The sequence below is a fragment of the Amblyomma americanum genome, chromosome 8, assembly GCF_052857255.1.
Source record: "Amblyomma americanum isolate KBUSLIRL-KWMA chromosome 8, ASM5285725v1, whole genome shotgun sequence".
In the NCBI taxonomy this organism is placed as follows: Eukaryota; Metazoa; Arthropoda; class Arachnida; order Ixodida; family Ixodidae; genus Amblyomma; species Amblyomma americanum.
The window spans coordinates 26,935,747-26,950,499 of record NC_135504.1 but is presented as its reverse complement, the minus strand read 5'-3'; the positions used below and the strand labels follow the sequence as shown (position 1 = coordinate 26,950,499).

At 50.8% G+C, this 14,753-nt stretch overlaps 1 protein-coding gene across 6 annotated transcripts in view; it reads left to right on the top strand.

The window, feature by feature from the left end:
* Window positions 1–2,453: 2,453 nt before the first annotated feature.
* Window positions 2,454–14,753, top strand: part of LOC144101188 (RNA binding protein fox-1 homolog 2-like) — a 437,474-nt gene continuing 425,174 nt past the window's right edge. For 3 of the 6 annotated variants that reach the window (XM_077634256.1, XM_077634254.1, XM_077634252.1), the window contains exons 1-2: window positions 2,792–3,224; window positions 4,130–4,572. In XM_077634256.1, coding sequence (XP_077490382.1) covers window positions 4,426–4,572 — 147 coding nt within the window. In that variant the 5' untranslated portion in view covers window positions 2,792–3,224; window positions 4,130–4,425. Of the gene's footprint in view, window positions 3,225–4,129; window positions 4,573–14,753 lie in introns of all 6 variants that reach the window. The other 3 variants (XM_077634247.1, XM_077634253.1, XM_077634248.1) reach the window with 3 other exon arrangements.

The following is a 14,753-nucleotide window of genomic DNA, read 5'->3' as shown; positions in this document are numbered from 1 at the left end:
GGCAGGTATAAACGTTGTCAGTAGGAATGCGGCGGTCCTTTTAGCCACGATTACGCAAAGACCTCATGGATTTCGCTGTCTGTCCTGCATCTACGCAATATCGAGTTGCACCACTGTTCTCCAGAGAGAATAGTCCCCACAAGCTACCGTACTGTTCCTTCTACCCTTAAAACGATCTATAGACATTCTATAAGCTTTCTATAGACTACATTGCCTTCCTATAAATATTTCTTTTTGTTTGTTCATAGTTTATAGAGTGTCTATAGACAAAAGTCTATTAAAAGTGCATGGCCATAAATCTAGAGATCGTCTATACACTGTATAAAGGAGTCGTATTGCATATAAACTATTCTCTAGGATTTGTCTACAGACAATCTAGAGACTTTACAGAAAGAAGTCTAAGAACAGTCTATAGACTGTCTAAAGCAATTTTTGTAAGAGATGCAGTGGCAAAACAACCTTCCCCCTCCTCTGCCTTCCCTCTCTCGACGTGGTTCATGGACCTGACAGTCAATCGCCACTTGAATGATGATGGCGTCTGCGACAACGCTTAATTTTTTGTGGTCACTTCGCTCTGCTGCACGCGCGCTTTCAAATGGCGAAGGATCACGTCCTGATGAGCAAACGTCCAAATCACATCAACGTGACGCCGGTACTTGCGATTGCCTCTTCTGTATTTGCCTGGGCAATTATGTCTGCACTACTCTACTCATATCAGGCACCTAGTTTTGGGACTGGGGTGGCGGCGACACTGGCGTCTTCGGCTTGGTGTCGTGGCCGATGAATATGAGACGCGAAGTTGCGGTAAGACGAAGAGCTTTATATACAATAGGTTACACCCTGGGGATTTTGTGCTGGTGGTGTCCCATAATAAATAGAGCAAATGTTCCCCAGGTCTCCCCACACTTTCCCCATGGAAAGGGCCAATAGCACCGCCCAGGGTACTGTACCCAGGGTGGAAGCGCAGGTTGGCGCTGGTTTCTTTGTGAAGGCCAAGCAAGCGGCGGTTGTTCGGAGGTGGCATCTGAACTCCCGGGAAGCCCAACAAGACCACTGCTGAGAAAATTTAGGGGAAGGGGAAAGGAATTGGCTAAACTTCGGAGGGGTTTACTGCTGTGGTTTGCAGTGTGATGTGCTATGCGTTAATTGATTATGATTATTGTTCTGCATATGATACACGATCAGAACGAGTTTCAAAAATCACCAACAAAGACCTGAAAAACCGCGTCAGAATAAGCCCAAGACATCGGCTAGTTTCCGTGCGGTACAGTCAGCTTTGTGGCCTGGTAAACTTCATATACTTTAGTGCGCATTTTCTAATAGAGATCGGGTTTAACTCGATTTTTCATAAATTTCCACGCAGTGCAAGAATCTGGTGAAGTTGGGTTCGCTGTTGTTAGCGCTTGCCTTGCCCAGTTTTGCTCTTATTCGCACTTAATTAAACTCACTCTTACGTGTTCCTCGAGTTGCCTTCTGCGGTCAACTACTACTGAAAAAAAAAAATACGTGATAGAGATAACGCCCTATTCCTAGAAAAACAATCTTGAATTTGTTTCTTCCGAGATATGCGTGGATAACGGGGGTCCTGTAACGCGATCCGGCTAACTTGAACACTTCCCAGTGCAGCCATCTGGCAAACCGCTTACTACCGAGCAAGAAAGAAACAAATACGATAGGCAGATAGAGACGGGCAGCAGTTTCCCTGCTCCAAGAAAAACACAAATAAAACCCTCGTATCACAGCCAAGTAGGAGCCGCAAGGCCTAAGCCGCTTGAGAATCCTCGCAGGCTTTCCACGAGAAAGACAGCCTTCGGGCGTAAGGTAAACAGAGCTCCGTGGTGGGACAGGAACGGTGTGTGGGGCTTCCTCTGGGACCTCACCGCGGCTAAGCTAGGCTAAGCAATCCGCTAGCGGTGCGGCACGTGGTTTTGGAGCGCGGGCCAGTTAGCAACAGCCATAGTGGTGCCATACGGGACGACAGCGGGATCCACTGGTGCGGCCGGTGCCGGAAAACTAAACATACAAAAGGTGAGTGAGAGCGCGCGAAAAACATACGCGCAGAAAGAGGAGAGAGGATGGAAACAAGAAGTCGCGCCCGTTTCTTCACCGCGTCTCTCGCACGGATGCCCCGACAGCACCGCCCTTTCACCCACGCCCCGCATGCAAGCCTGGGGGAAGCGAAAAAGAAAATAAAAATACGACGGAGGGGCATGGGCAGACGACATCTTTTCTGCCCCTTGCCATTCAATATGTGATGCCCCCGCCCTCCCCCGTCACCCTCCCTCAACGCGGCTGGTTCTTTGAGCGCCTCCAGTAGTGCCCGCGTGTAGCCCTCTCACCCACATCTTCCCTCGCGCAAAAACTCGCAGGAAAGGAGGCATTTTTGCCCCCACCACCAGCCGTGCGGCCCTCATCCAGAAGAGAATATGAAGAACAGGGCTTCCCGTGCTTTCGTCCTCTCCGCCTTCTCCTTCTCTATTCTTTACCCTCGCCTTCTGTTCTTTATGCCGCTTCGTTCGCGTCCGTTGGTTGCCCCTCCGTCCCACCCTCGGTCGTCGAGCTTGTGAAAAGCGATCGGACCCCGTTTCTACGAAAGGAGCTGGGGAGCGCCATTATATTTTGTTTCTCGGGAGAAAGAAAGCTCCTTTCTTCTCCTGCTGTTTTCTTGGCGGTGAACATCCCTTCACCTCTTGTCCGTCTCCTCACCCTCTCTGCCCCTCTCCTCGCAACACCCGCCGCGCGACCTCCTCTCACCAAGCGCTCGCCTCGCATGCGAACCCGCGAACGGGCCGTCCCGCTCTGGTGCGCCGAGCTCGAAGTGGTGCCTCTGCTTGCTGCTCGTTCGAGAAACGTGTTTGCTTGTGCCACAGTGACTGACTTGTTCCGTTCGTCATTCGCCGGCTGGAGCGATCTGCCATCGTCCTGTGGTGTCCCGACCACTCTCTTCATTACAGCAAGCCGCACTGTGTGTGATTGTTGCGTTGAAGAGTGCTGTGCACCTATCTGACCCGTGCGAACGTCAAATTCTGCGAACAAGACGGCGATCGAAGAGTGTCGTCTGCGTTGCTCCTGTTGCACCTCGTGGCGTTTCGTCTGCTTGTGTGTGCACGCGGCTGTGTGCCCTGCCCGGCGTAGTCTGCGTGACAACTGACCGGCGGGAAAGTCCGAGACCTGAAAAACCAACGCACTCGGATTGATCTCTTGTCAAAGGCACAACGAAGAAAGTACGTCCACTCTTTTGTTAGCGCGCAGTTCTGGAATGCACATACGCGACGTAACTTATCACCGCGGCAACAAAGAAAAGCCGCGACAGCTACGCGCGTTAGTTTTCAGACAAAGCGCCCGTCTGTCGATGCGCCCAGCATTGTTCGTCTGCTAGGAGTGAGAGAAGACAAAAAACAAAGAAATTGTTTTCTGCAGCGGTCAATTGAGGGAGCGATAGCCCCGTCATTGGGGACGCTTTATTTCGATTCGTCTACTCATGTCTTCTGGGCTCTTCCGTTTGCGAAAAAACAAAAAAAAAAATATTGGTTTCCCGCGAGACCGACGCGATTCCATTGTGGGAGGAACGCGAGCGAAGAGGTTCGGTGCACCACACCGGACGCGCAGGGGGCGCGCCTGTACAGAAAGTCGAATGCACTTTTTACCCTACCGGACGCGAGTCTGGGTCGGAGAGTATGTAAAAGAAAAACTGGTTGTCGTCTGCACACGACGAGAGGCGCGCGACTGTCACCGCCGCGCGAATTCGTTCTTTCCCAGCATTCCGAAGGAAAACAGTCGCAAGCGCGCAATGAATGGCCGAGACTGAGATCGCTCCTTGAAGCAACCTCTGCACGAAAGCGCCGTGTCCCGAGAGGGGCGACCTGTGCGAAGCGAGGAAGAAATGACAGTTCTTAGCGCCGAGAAGTCGATATAGAGAACGACGACACTTTAAAAAAGTTTCGGACGGGCGCTTTCGATTTCAGCTCTGAAGAGCCTTGACAGCTTTTAGCGCCTTGCGTCTCGGTGATACGAAGTCGCTGTATACGTCTGGCGAGTGTTTATTTTTTTTTTCTTGTTTTCCGCACAAAGCTTACCTAGACCACATCCTTTGTAAACGACGCTTGTTATTTTCCTTCGATCACCGCAGGTATAACCCCGGGGACAAATATCGCCGTCTCCGAAAAAGCGACGAGAGAAAAAAAAAAAACGCCAAGCGCCCCACGTGAGAGGGGCCAAAGGGAACGGGCTCCTTCGAACGAAGCAAGCGACGCACGGCGCAGACTCGGCGCACCGAAGAGGGGAAGCGCGGAGAAGCTAGGCCTAAAGGCGACGAGCACAACACCGTCGCGCGCTCTCCAAGGCAGCGCGGCTCGACGCGGAGGCTAGGAGCAGCAGCATCAGCTAGCCAGGCCAGAGCCAGCCAATAACCACGGCGAGCGATTCATGGCGACCACCCGCTTGCTGAACGGAGCACTCGTTCACGACACCGACATCGGCGGCGTCAAGGAGAAGTCGTCGGCGGGCACCCAGGCTGACGGCGGCTACTACAACGGCGCCGTCTCCTACGAAGCGCTCGGCATCGACCCTAAGGTAAGCGAAGGCCCGTTTACTGGCGCGCTCGGCGAGGTTTGCGCCGCGTCGTCCGGCCCGTATCTTCCGTGCACAACCGCGCCGAGTCAGAATCGGAAGCCGTCGCGATGCTCTCTCCTTTTTATCAATCGCGCGCTATCGCCGCCCGCGTCTCCGGGCAACCGCGCGCGCATGCGACAAGCGCGCGGCGGCAGATGACTACTTTTTTCGCCGTGTTATCCGGGGAAGCCCCATTCTGCGACGCCTGGCAAGGCGCGCGCGCTGGAGAATTGCATCGATCCTTCTTTGTCACCCGGACGCGGTGCGTCGGTTTGAAATAAAGAAAAACGCTTTTAGCTTTTCGTCATTGTCCGGAGCATTCCCCCTGTCTGGGCGACTCTGGCGTCGTATCGGGATTCGCCAGGTTTTTATTTTTTTTAGCGCGTCACCAGCGGTCATCGTCTGCTCTGGAGCGGACGGGTTTGTGTCTGACAGGCGCGCGCGATCGCGCGCGCTTGGCATCGGAGCTTAGGCCTAGCTGGCCCGTGTGATTAACCTCTCGGCCTTTTGCGGCGGTCAAGTTCGCGCGGACAACACTCCAGACGCGATGGGATCTCGCGCAGCGTATCTTCGCACGAGCGTTTTGCTCACTCCACGGTCGAAGGCCATTGAGAAGCAATCGCGCTAGCGTGGCGCGCGACTAAAATCCGCATTTTGTGCGTTCCTCCCATTGCAAATCGCGAACGCCGCCTGAGCGAGAATCACGGCTGCTCCGATCGCACTTGCACACTGGAAAAACTGCGGGGTGTGTGTGTGCAACGCTCGACGTTGACGTATAGTCGTTTTCGTTGTTTGTGTATGCGTCGCGATTTTTCTTGTTTCTTCTGCGAAGCGAACATCTGCGGAGCGACGAGCAGACGAAGTTCGCGTTCTTGCTCTTGCCCATCTGTCGCAGGTCGCGAGTGTTTTTCTTTTTCTTTTTATTATACGCCTTCGCATGCCGGAGACGCTGGCCGTTATATATACGTGCGCGACAGGCGTGCCTACAGCGATTGCCGGGAATGGGGAGGGGAAGAAGAAGAGGGCGGAGTGCCGCTACGCTCTGTTTTCTCGCCGTAAAAATCGATCGCGGTCGTCGTGGCGAGGCTGGCCGCGGCGTCTCCGCGTTTGTTTTGGGGTGTCAGAATAAGAGGCCCCCGACGCGTGCACGTTGCCGTTACGTCACCGCCTCCTTCACTTTTCTTCTTTTTTTTTTAGTGAAGCCTACTCGTAGATTCGTTGTATTCGTTGCACCAGTGGCGCGATCGGATTTCAGTCCAGTCCAATTGAGTTCATAATATACTCCGCATTCGTTCTATAGTCTGCGCGCTACACATTGCACAAATCTGCATATCAAGCAGAGCGCCTCGCCTGATTGGATTATGGAAGATTAAATGGTGTTCTTGGGTAGCTTGGTGTTCTTGGTTCATAGATATGGGGAGATTATATGGCGGTTAAAATTCGTCGTCGACTCAGTCGCTAATAGGTTGTGCCGGTAAACGGAACGGTTATTTCGTCCGCGTGCGCATTAAAAAATATGTATACAAATGAGGCCATGAGCTTCCGTTATTCAATAAAGGATTTTTGAACTCAACAACACCATTGTCCGCGCGGGGAATAACTGGTTGATTCAACGCTAATGCAACAGCACTTCTTTGAATCGCCGTTTACTTATTAACGAGCAGTACGCTTCGATTGACGATGGCGGTGCCTCCTTTTTCCGTTATCCGGTCGGGAAATATTGTCATCAGTTGTTGAAAACATAGAAATGCCGACACCAGTCGATCTATGCTGGATCGACACAGTCGAGCACCAAAATAGTGAACACCGTCGAACTGTGCGCTTGAGAATCGTAAACTATACTGGTCTTATCACACACACACAAAAAAAATGATTTCGCAAATTCATACTGCGACGAGTCCGAACCACACTGTTCCAGGTGTTGTGTAAGCGATTATTTTTGTGTTATGTCTGCGCCGGCCATGTTGATACATATTCCCAGCGACGGGCTCAATGGGAAAGTAGTGCTAGCTGTACATCATCTCAAACAGTCCTCTCTTGTTAAGTCAGAATATTTAGCTTTCTGCCACGTTGCTCACAATTTGTACCTTACAACACTACTGATCAACCTCCTGCTAATGCTTCGTATATGGCGTCCCGCAAGGATCAGTGCAGCGTGGTTCTTTGTTGGCGTAAAGTTACAAAGCTTATACTTTCCTTGTAACAGTACCTCTGAAATATGCATTTATGCCGTCGACTGTGCTTTAGATTGCATGTAAAAAACAGGTAATGTCCTCAGGACATCCCCAGGAGCTCAGTTCCTCATTTGTCCAATCTTGAACGTCGGGGGACACCTGGCGAATGAACATTAATAATAAAAAAACAACAACAGCTGCGGCGATGTTTTTTACTAATAGCGCATTTCCTTCTCTGATTAATTATTACTGGTTCAGCGACTTTTCATATGCGTGAGGTTGCTGAATATAACTTTCGGCGACATATTCACCCTTGTTATGCTCTGGTCGAAACATGTTAATTTCATTTGCACGAAAACAGTGAAAGAAAGTTTCGGTATTTGAGTTGAACGTTCACTAATGCTCCAAGGGAAAATGACCTATTGAGGTGCACAGGCGTGCCTCATTAATACAGCCACCGTTAATTCGGACGACTCGAAATGTGGACATACCATCTTCCCTAATAAAAATGGTCTATTGACAGTCTATAGACATCATATCAACTCTATTGCCTTTCTATAGATATTTCTTTTTCTCTATTCATCTGTCTGTAGACAAAAGTCTACTAAAATTGTATGGCCATAAATCTATAGATTGTCTACAGACTGTCAATTGGATTTGTATTGCCTATGGGGCCTATTCTCTAAGATTTGTCTATAGACAGTATATGGTCTTTATAGACAGAAGTCTATGGACAGTCTATAAACTACCTAAAGAAATTTTTTTAAAAGTTGTGCTTGGCTCATGGTGGCCTCAGCTGCCTGCGTGCCATTAAACCCAACAAACGAACGAATTGTGGACAGTTTTTGTGAGGACGAAACTTTTTCAATGTATTTGCGCTTCCTCAATACGAAAACTCGCTGTCCGCACAACGGACATGGGGAAAATGCACCGAGCCCATTGGAACCCATGTATTTTGGCCACGTCAGCATGAACGGTGATGAGAACAAAATCTCCATTGCTTCATCCAGGTGTTTCATTTTCTGCGCATTAAGTGCAGGACACCAGATGATTGTAGCTAAATGTGTAAATGAGTGAGTGATGGGCCTTTTCTTACGTGGTTTCATGATTTATACAGTGCAAAGTTACCCAGTCGACGCGCCTTGCCATCTTCCTTATTGCATGAATGGCTATGGCTCTGCCTGCAGCCTGTGCCACGTACGTAGAAAGCCGCATTCAGTAACCGTCAGCCGACTGAGTGCTGATATGTAGTGGTGGCTCGTGGGATGTGAACAGTCGTAGTTGGAGTTCGGTAATTTAGCCATGAGATGTCATCAAGCGTATCATATATCACTATGCGCGTCAACCTGCATATAACATTATATCAAGCACAATGGAGATGTAGCTCCAAAAATTGTCTAATTTAAAATTCACTGGCTACTCCTATGCACAGAAGCAGATCTTAAGCATAGCGTGTTTTTTTTTTCCTGGTCATTGTCGCGATTCGTTATTACGGATTATTCGCTTTATGGAGAATTGCTCGCGAGGATCATTGTGTCCATATTAACGTGGCACGACAGTAAACATTTAACCGTCGAGTTTGGACCCCGTGCAAACATTGCTGCATCGACCTAATAGTATACATGCAAAAAGAAATCCGGTTTATACTCCGTCGCTATTGTCGTGACATTCCATCATGTTCGTTGAAGTTAACCTCACTGTGCACTGAATCGTTAATGTTTGCGCACTGCATCTTTAATAAATATTATCATGCTTCGAAAAATAGTCATATGTCAGGCTAAACCGTGCTTAGCTAGAAGTCATCGTAACCTTAGCATCCTAGAACTAACGAACACTTTTAAACACGATTCCTTTTGTCGAACCGTTGAACCGTCGTGCGTAATATGCCTGGCATGATTCGGCCAGTGTCGTCGAATTAATTTCTGTCGAAATCTAGAGCTTCATTATAATAATAATAATAATTGGTTTTTTGGGGGAAAGGAAATGGCGCAGTATCTGTCTCATATATCGTTGGACACCTGAACCGCGCCGTAAGGGAAGGGATAAAGGAGGGACTGAAAGAAGGAAGGAGAGAAGAGGTGCCGTAGTGGAGGGCTCCGGCATAATTTCGACCACCTGGGGATCTTTAACGTGCACTGACATCGCACAGCACACGGGCGCCTTAGCGTTTTTCCTCCATAAAAACGCAGCCGCCGCGGTCGGGTTCGAACTGCTTCATTACCTCCGGTAACCAATTCAGCGTAACACAAGACGTTCAAAATGCGTCACACCGGACAAGTGTGCCTTGTGAACGTCTTCAGTTGGGTTGCCCGAAATGATGCACCAGCCAGCCAAGCAACACGCTTTACTCATTATCTCTAGCGGTGAATTACTCTTACGTTATACTTTGTGGCATTTTGTTCCGATGTATTGTTTTACTTCCATTTTGTATTCTACTTAATATCCTCTCAAGTAATCCTTTAAGCTTCGATCGCTTCTTGACGACACGGTTGCACAGTAGACATTCGCGACGAGCAAAAATGACTTAGGCGGAGCTCCGACAACGCCCACGACTAGGCGTTTAGTTCGGGGACAGCATCACCAGGTCGCGAGACTTCGATTAAAGCGGTGCTTCGTTGTAGCGAATATGCGTACTAACACTGCGGCAGCGTGAAGTACGAACCACAGTTTAGCTGACACGACAGTGCAGAAACACTCGCCTGCAGACCTCGCAAACACAAAGAAGCCCGTGTTCATGTATAAGCCCCGGCCCTGGGGCTCTCCGCAGGCTCATTACAACTGTGTCGTCCTTTGTCGAAATATAATTTCAGGCGGAACTAAATCAAACCCGAATTGCTTGCTTATTTATTTATTTACTTACTTTTCGCGTGCCGCTCTGTAATGCACATCCGTATAAGGCACGACATTTCTCGGCCTATCCGTTAGTCGCTTTCTCCCGCGCAGCGCGCTTTCCCGCGTGTCCTTGCGTCGAGGAGTGTATATACGCGGTAATGCACGAGTCTACCGGTGCGGGCCAGTCGGTCGTGCATATTGAATGAATGCGCTCGCGAATGCGGGACGAACACAAGGCGACAACACGAGCGCTGACTAGCAACTAACAAGCAGCAACAACATGTGCGCGCGCAACAAGGTCGTACGCCACTGTATGCAACGCTGGTACGTACGCGCAACACCCCCTCGAGAGTAGACCGCTACTTCGCTCACAGCCTCGCCGAGCAGCGACCGCTCCTGTACGACAGCTTGCGCAACAACCCCATCCCTCGCCTCAGCAGTACACTCCGGCTTGTCGGCTTCCTTTTTTCCTCGCCAATTCCGAGAAACCGGACGCAGTCGGCGCGAGAGACAATAAAGTTTTCCCGCAGTCAGGGGCGAAGGGGGGGGGGGGGGGGGGGGGGGGGGGAGATAATTCGCGGATGCGGACGCGAAGTCGACTCGACACACACACACAACGCTTCCCAAGCGACGAGGCCACGCCTCGGTTCTGGGGTACATGCCGCCGATCATCTCCGTCGTCCTATCTCCCCGTGCCTTCCACGGCGCGCGTCGTCCGTGCTTCCGAGGCATCTTCATTGTGTTGCTCTCTCTGGACCCTCCCCCCTCCTTCCCACTTCGTTCGTTCATTGCGACGCCATTGTTCCTCGTCGCGGGCATCCGTTCTCTAAGCGACTCCCCCCCCCCCCCCCCTCTCCACTCGTCTGTGTTTCCGTTTGGGACTCAGCAGGAGGAGAGGTTTTGCAACGCACGGCGTCATCCTTAGGCGTGTACACAAAGGAGCTTGGTATCTGTGTATGTGGCTACCCCTTCCCTCCCCTTCTTGTCTTTTACAGTTAGGAGAACAAGTGCGCGGAACGCAGGCTACACAGAGCTTCCTTGCCGTGTTTGCACCTCACCGATTCCCTCATCACTCTTCATTGCACGCACAGAGGGACGTGTGATCCTCATGGCGAAGTCAGTTGTAGAATAGTAGAGAGGGTATGTACTACAGGGATGCTCTCGGCAAACAGCGTAGCGAACGGTTGCCAAAAGCGGGCTAAGAGAAACAGCACAGGCGCTGAACTAACATCCATCTTTATTGGCAGTGCGCAACAATACAGGAGCAGTGATGCGAAAAAATATATAAAGCAAAATGCACAGAAGGGCAGATTACACACGCAGAGAACCAAGCTTTACGAAGACAGATATACTCCACGAGGTAGAATTACCAATGGAGCGCTGATGCGCATCGATCGCCTTTTATTCTTGCGCTGAACGCTTCTAAGACTTCACGCTCGCTGTCTTCTGGGCAGTGCCTTTTTTCTTGATGATTCGGCAGCCTTGATGTGAACCAGCCCAGATATATTTATGATCTTACATCGGTTCAGCTCCAGCTGCCGGGTCCCCAAAGCACGCGGTGAGTTCTTTGGAAGCTGTAACTGCGGTTCCCGATAACGTGTAACCGCTGCGCTTTGGATCATCAGGGCTTTTCCTTCAGTCATACAGTCACTTGCAGACCCCCGCCCACGGGCCGCACGCTTAGAAATGGGGCAGGATGACTCGTACATATTTGAAAGTGTGCCGATTGTAGCGCCAGCTGCGAAGGCGAAATGCTAGCTGCTCAAGATTGCACCGCACTTAAGAAGCTGTACCAAGAGCTGACCTTACAGAGTTCAGAGGTCCCTTGCCGTTCGCCATCCTCCAAAGCCTGATCGCAGGGCCGTGTATTATGTGAATGGTAAGAGAGAACTTATTTGGTGGTATTCGCGTCTTTAGCGCCGTGCAGTTTGAGCAGCTGAGCGCCCTGCAGTTTCAGCGGGCGCTGACTTTGTATAAGAGCAGACGCGAACTCCTTCGCCACGAAGCATGTTCGGAGCGGTCGTTTGCTGAGCTCTCAAAAGCGTATATCGCGAGAAGGTCAGCCATAGCTGACCGGTGGCGCGCGGAGTGCTTCGTCCGCTTCGCGTGCCAGACTCACAACTTATATTGCGTTTTACTTTTCACTTAGTTTGTCAGGACATCGAGTAGCGTTCGTCCTTGATAGGCGCGTTTTAAATGTGTTCTTATCAGCAGTGATATATGTCATTTTTTGTTATAGCCTATTAGTGCATCTTTTTCTTAAGAATAGACACAGAGGGAGTGAACATTTAGTTTCCTCCCTTACAAAAATGGTCTATAGACAGTCTATAGACTTCTTATAGCCTCTATTGCCTTCCTATAGACATTTATTTTTGTCCATTCATAGTCTATAGACTTTCTATAGACAAAAGTTTAATAAAAGTGTATGGCCATAAATTTATAGATTGTCTGTAGACTGTCTATAGGGTTTCTATTTCCTATAGACTGCTCTCTAGGGTTTGTCTATAGAGAGTCTATAGACTTTATAGACAGATGTCTATGGACAGTTTATAGACTGTCTAAAGAAATTTTTGTAAGGGCTGCGCCCAGTGAGGCGCTCTCACCGTAATATCACACGTTTTCTCTCACACGTCCTCCCTCACACGCTTCTACCCCACCTCTCCCATCACGCCGTGGACGTGCTAGGCTAGGAGGGGCAGGGATGTTTGTTCCAGTTGTTTCGTCGGTGGAGCGGGAATCAATTGCTTATATTCCGCGGGTCGAAGTGGAATGAAGATGCGAGTCCTCGTACCGGCATATAGCTGATAGCTGATATAGCTGATATAGCTGATATAGCTATATATAGCTGATATAGCTGATATAGCTGGCATATAGCTGATATAGCTGATAGGTGAGGCTCTTGCCCCGCACCTCTCTCCTTGAGTGTCAGCAACTGGGACGAACGCCCTACACCCCGTTAAAGCCCCCGCTAGATGGGCTGTTGTCGTTATGGCATATATACCGAGGGCCACGTCAAGGCGAACGGCAGAGATGTTGCGCCGCTAATCTCCGTTTTCTTTTTTACCCTGCGCCTTGGCGCGGACCGCGCGGAACAAGCTCGTCCTTGTCGTCGGCTTATTCTGTGCATCCGTCGTCGTGCGCACTTACCCCGAGCCGGGCACGCAGCCGTCTCGATTATGTCGCCGCCACGGCTGTCGGCGCAGAGACAGCGGTGACAAACAGGCAGACCGACGGCCGCACCTCTGACGTTGGCGGAGATGGGCCGTGAGCGACGACGTGCTATATAGCTCGGCTTCTGTACCCTGGCGCATTTCGCTGCCCATGCCGCCGGCCTTTCAAGTTCAGGTCAGCGCAGATGCGGAAGGGCTCAGTCGAGGCGTCGCGGTGGAAAGGTTCGCTCAGCATAGGGTGTTTGTCGCTTGTGCGCATGCGCACCGCGACGCGATGTAGGATCGCGGTACGCCCCACTCCAGTTGTAACCAACACAGTGCTGTGCGCGTGTGTTCTAATTCCTTCAGCATGAACTAATCACGCGCACAACCTGGACACATTTCTTATTGTGTAAATAGTTTGTACATATTACTTCTCCCCCTATCCTCTCTTCCTGCCCCCTCACCTCTTTCATTTCATTTCTCCACTCTGCCTGCTATCCTTTATTTCCGCTGCCCCAGCTCAGGTGCTTCAGTATCGATGGCAGGTGCCGGGGCTAGCAAAAATCTTTTCCTTCCTTTTTACTATTATTTTAATAAAAAACCACTACCACCACCTAGGATCGCGGTCACTATAGACGCGCGCAGCGGCAATGTACAAAAAGTATGGTGGGCCAGCCTAAAAAGAATGTAAACAACTAAGACCCTGCCTGTGCCACTGCGTATAACAGGCTTTGCGGCAATATACAGTCGGGACCAGAAGTCTGTAGACCACTCGTTCCTCAAAGGAAGCCGACAGTTCTATTATTAGCCGGCGGCTGGACACCACACTTGCGGAGATGAATTAACAAAATTTTGACTTCCACCACCACAGCTGCCAAAGTGGGGGCGCTTAGCCTTGTCAAGCTGTCAAACGACAGCTTTTATTCCGGACCCCCGCCATCATTTGCACCGTGATGACAAATAAACTGAATTGAATTGAATTGAAAGTGTGGTCTACAGCCCCCGGCTAATTGCGGAGCTATCGGCTTCGTTTGAGGAACGCGTGGTCCCCAGACTTTCGGCCCCGACTGTGCGCGTGCCGTACCGCGACTGCAGAGGGAGCGCTGGCTGTCCGCGACGTCCGTTGTCGCATCGTGTGGCGAAGTGGACCGGGAGAGAGTGAGGAATGTAAACTTCGTTAACTCGACACGCTAATTGGGGCGAGTTCCGGACTGCCTTAATGTGCTTAGCAGGGACATCGTGGTGTGTCCAGGTTTCTGGGTATACAGTGAACCGGTTAGGGCTGCTTTTAAGCAATCCATCAGCGACAGCGTTAGCAGTGCCGGGTCCTGTAGCACGCATCGAAGCACGCAATTTCTGCTCGGTCAACTCGTCGCGCCACATCTGCGCTGAAGACCCCACAAACACTGCAGGGAGACAGAAAGCGCGTCCGCTATCGGGGTAGCGGATTTCCTTCCTCTGCATTGTTGGATGGGGGTTCGGGGTCGCTACTATGCATCTGCTGCTTGAGGGAAACGCGGTCAAGTCGACGCCCGTTCCCACCACCAGGACAGGTGGGCCGTCAAGGCAAGGAGTTGGGTGATGGGAGAAAGATTACGAGTGGGTTTATTTACTTTATTTTACACCGCCAAGAGCAAACGGGAGAGTCTCTCGGGCCATGCTACGTGCCGAGTTATATAGGGCTCTCATTCCCTAAAGTCCCTAGGTGGAGGACGACTTCTCCCTGGATGGAGTGGCCTGAACGATCACTTTCGCACTTTCTCTCACTTGTGGACACGCCCCGTCACGTGTTCGAGCTTGAGGGCGAGGAGAATGCTGACGAGGTCGCGTATACGCTGCGGTATGTCAGCAAGTGTTGTTCCACGACCAGCAAATGGTCGACACATGTTGCCGAAACCTGGGCTTCATAACACCCGACCCGTGAAGCAAGGCACGCAGGAGGGGAAACACCGGAAGCGAGACCTTCGTCTCCAGACATGGTCGC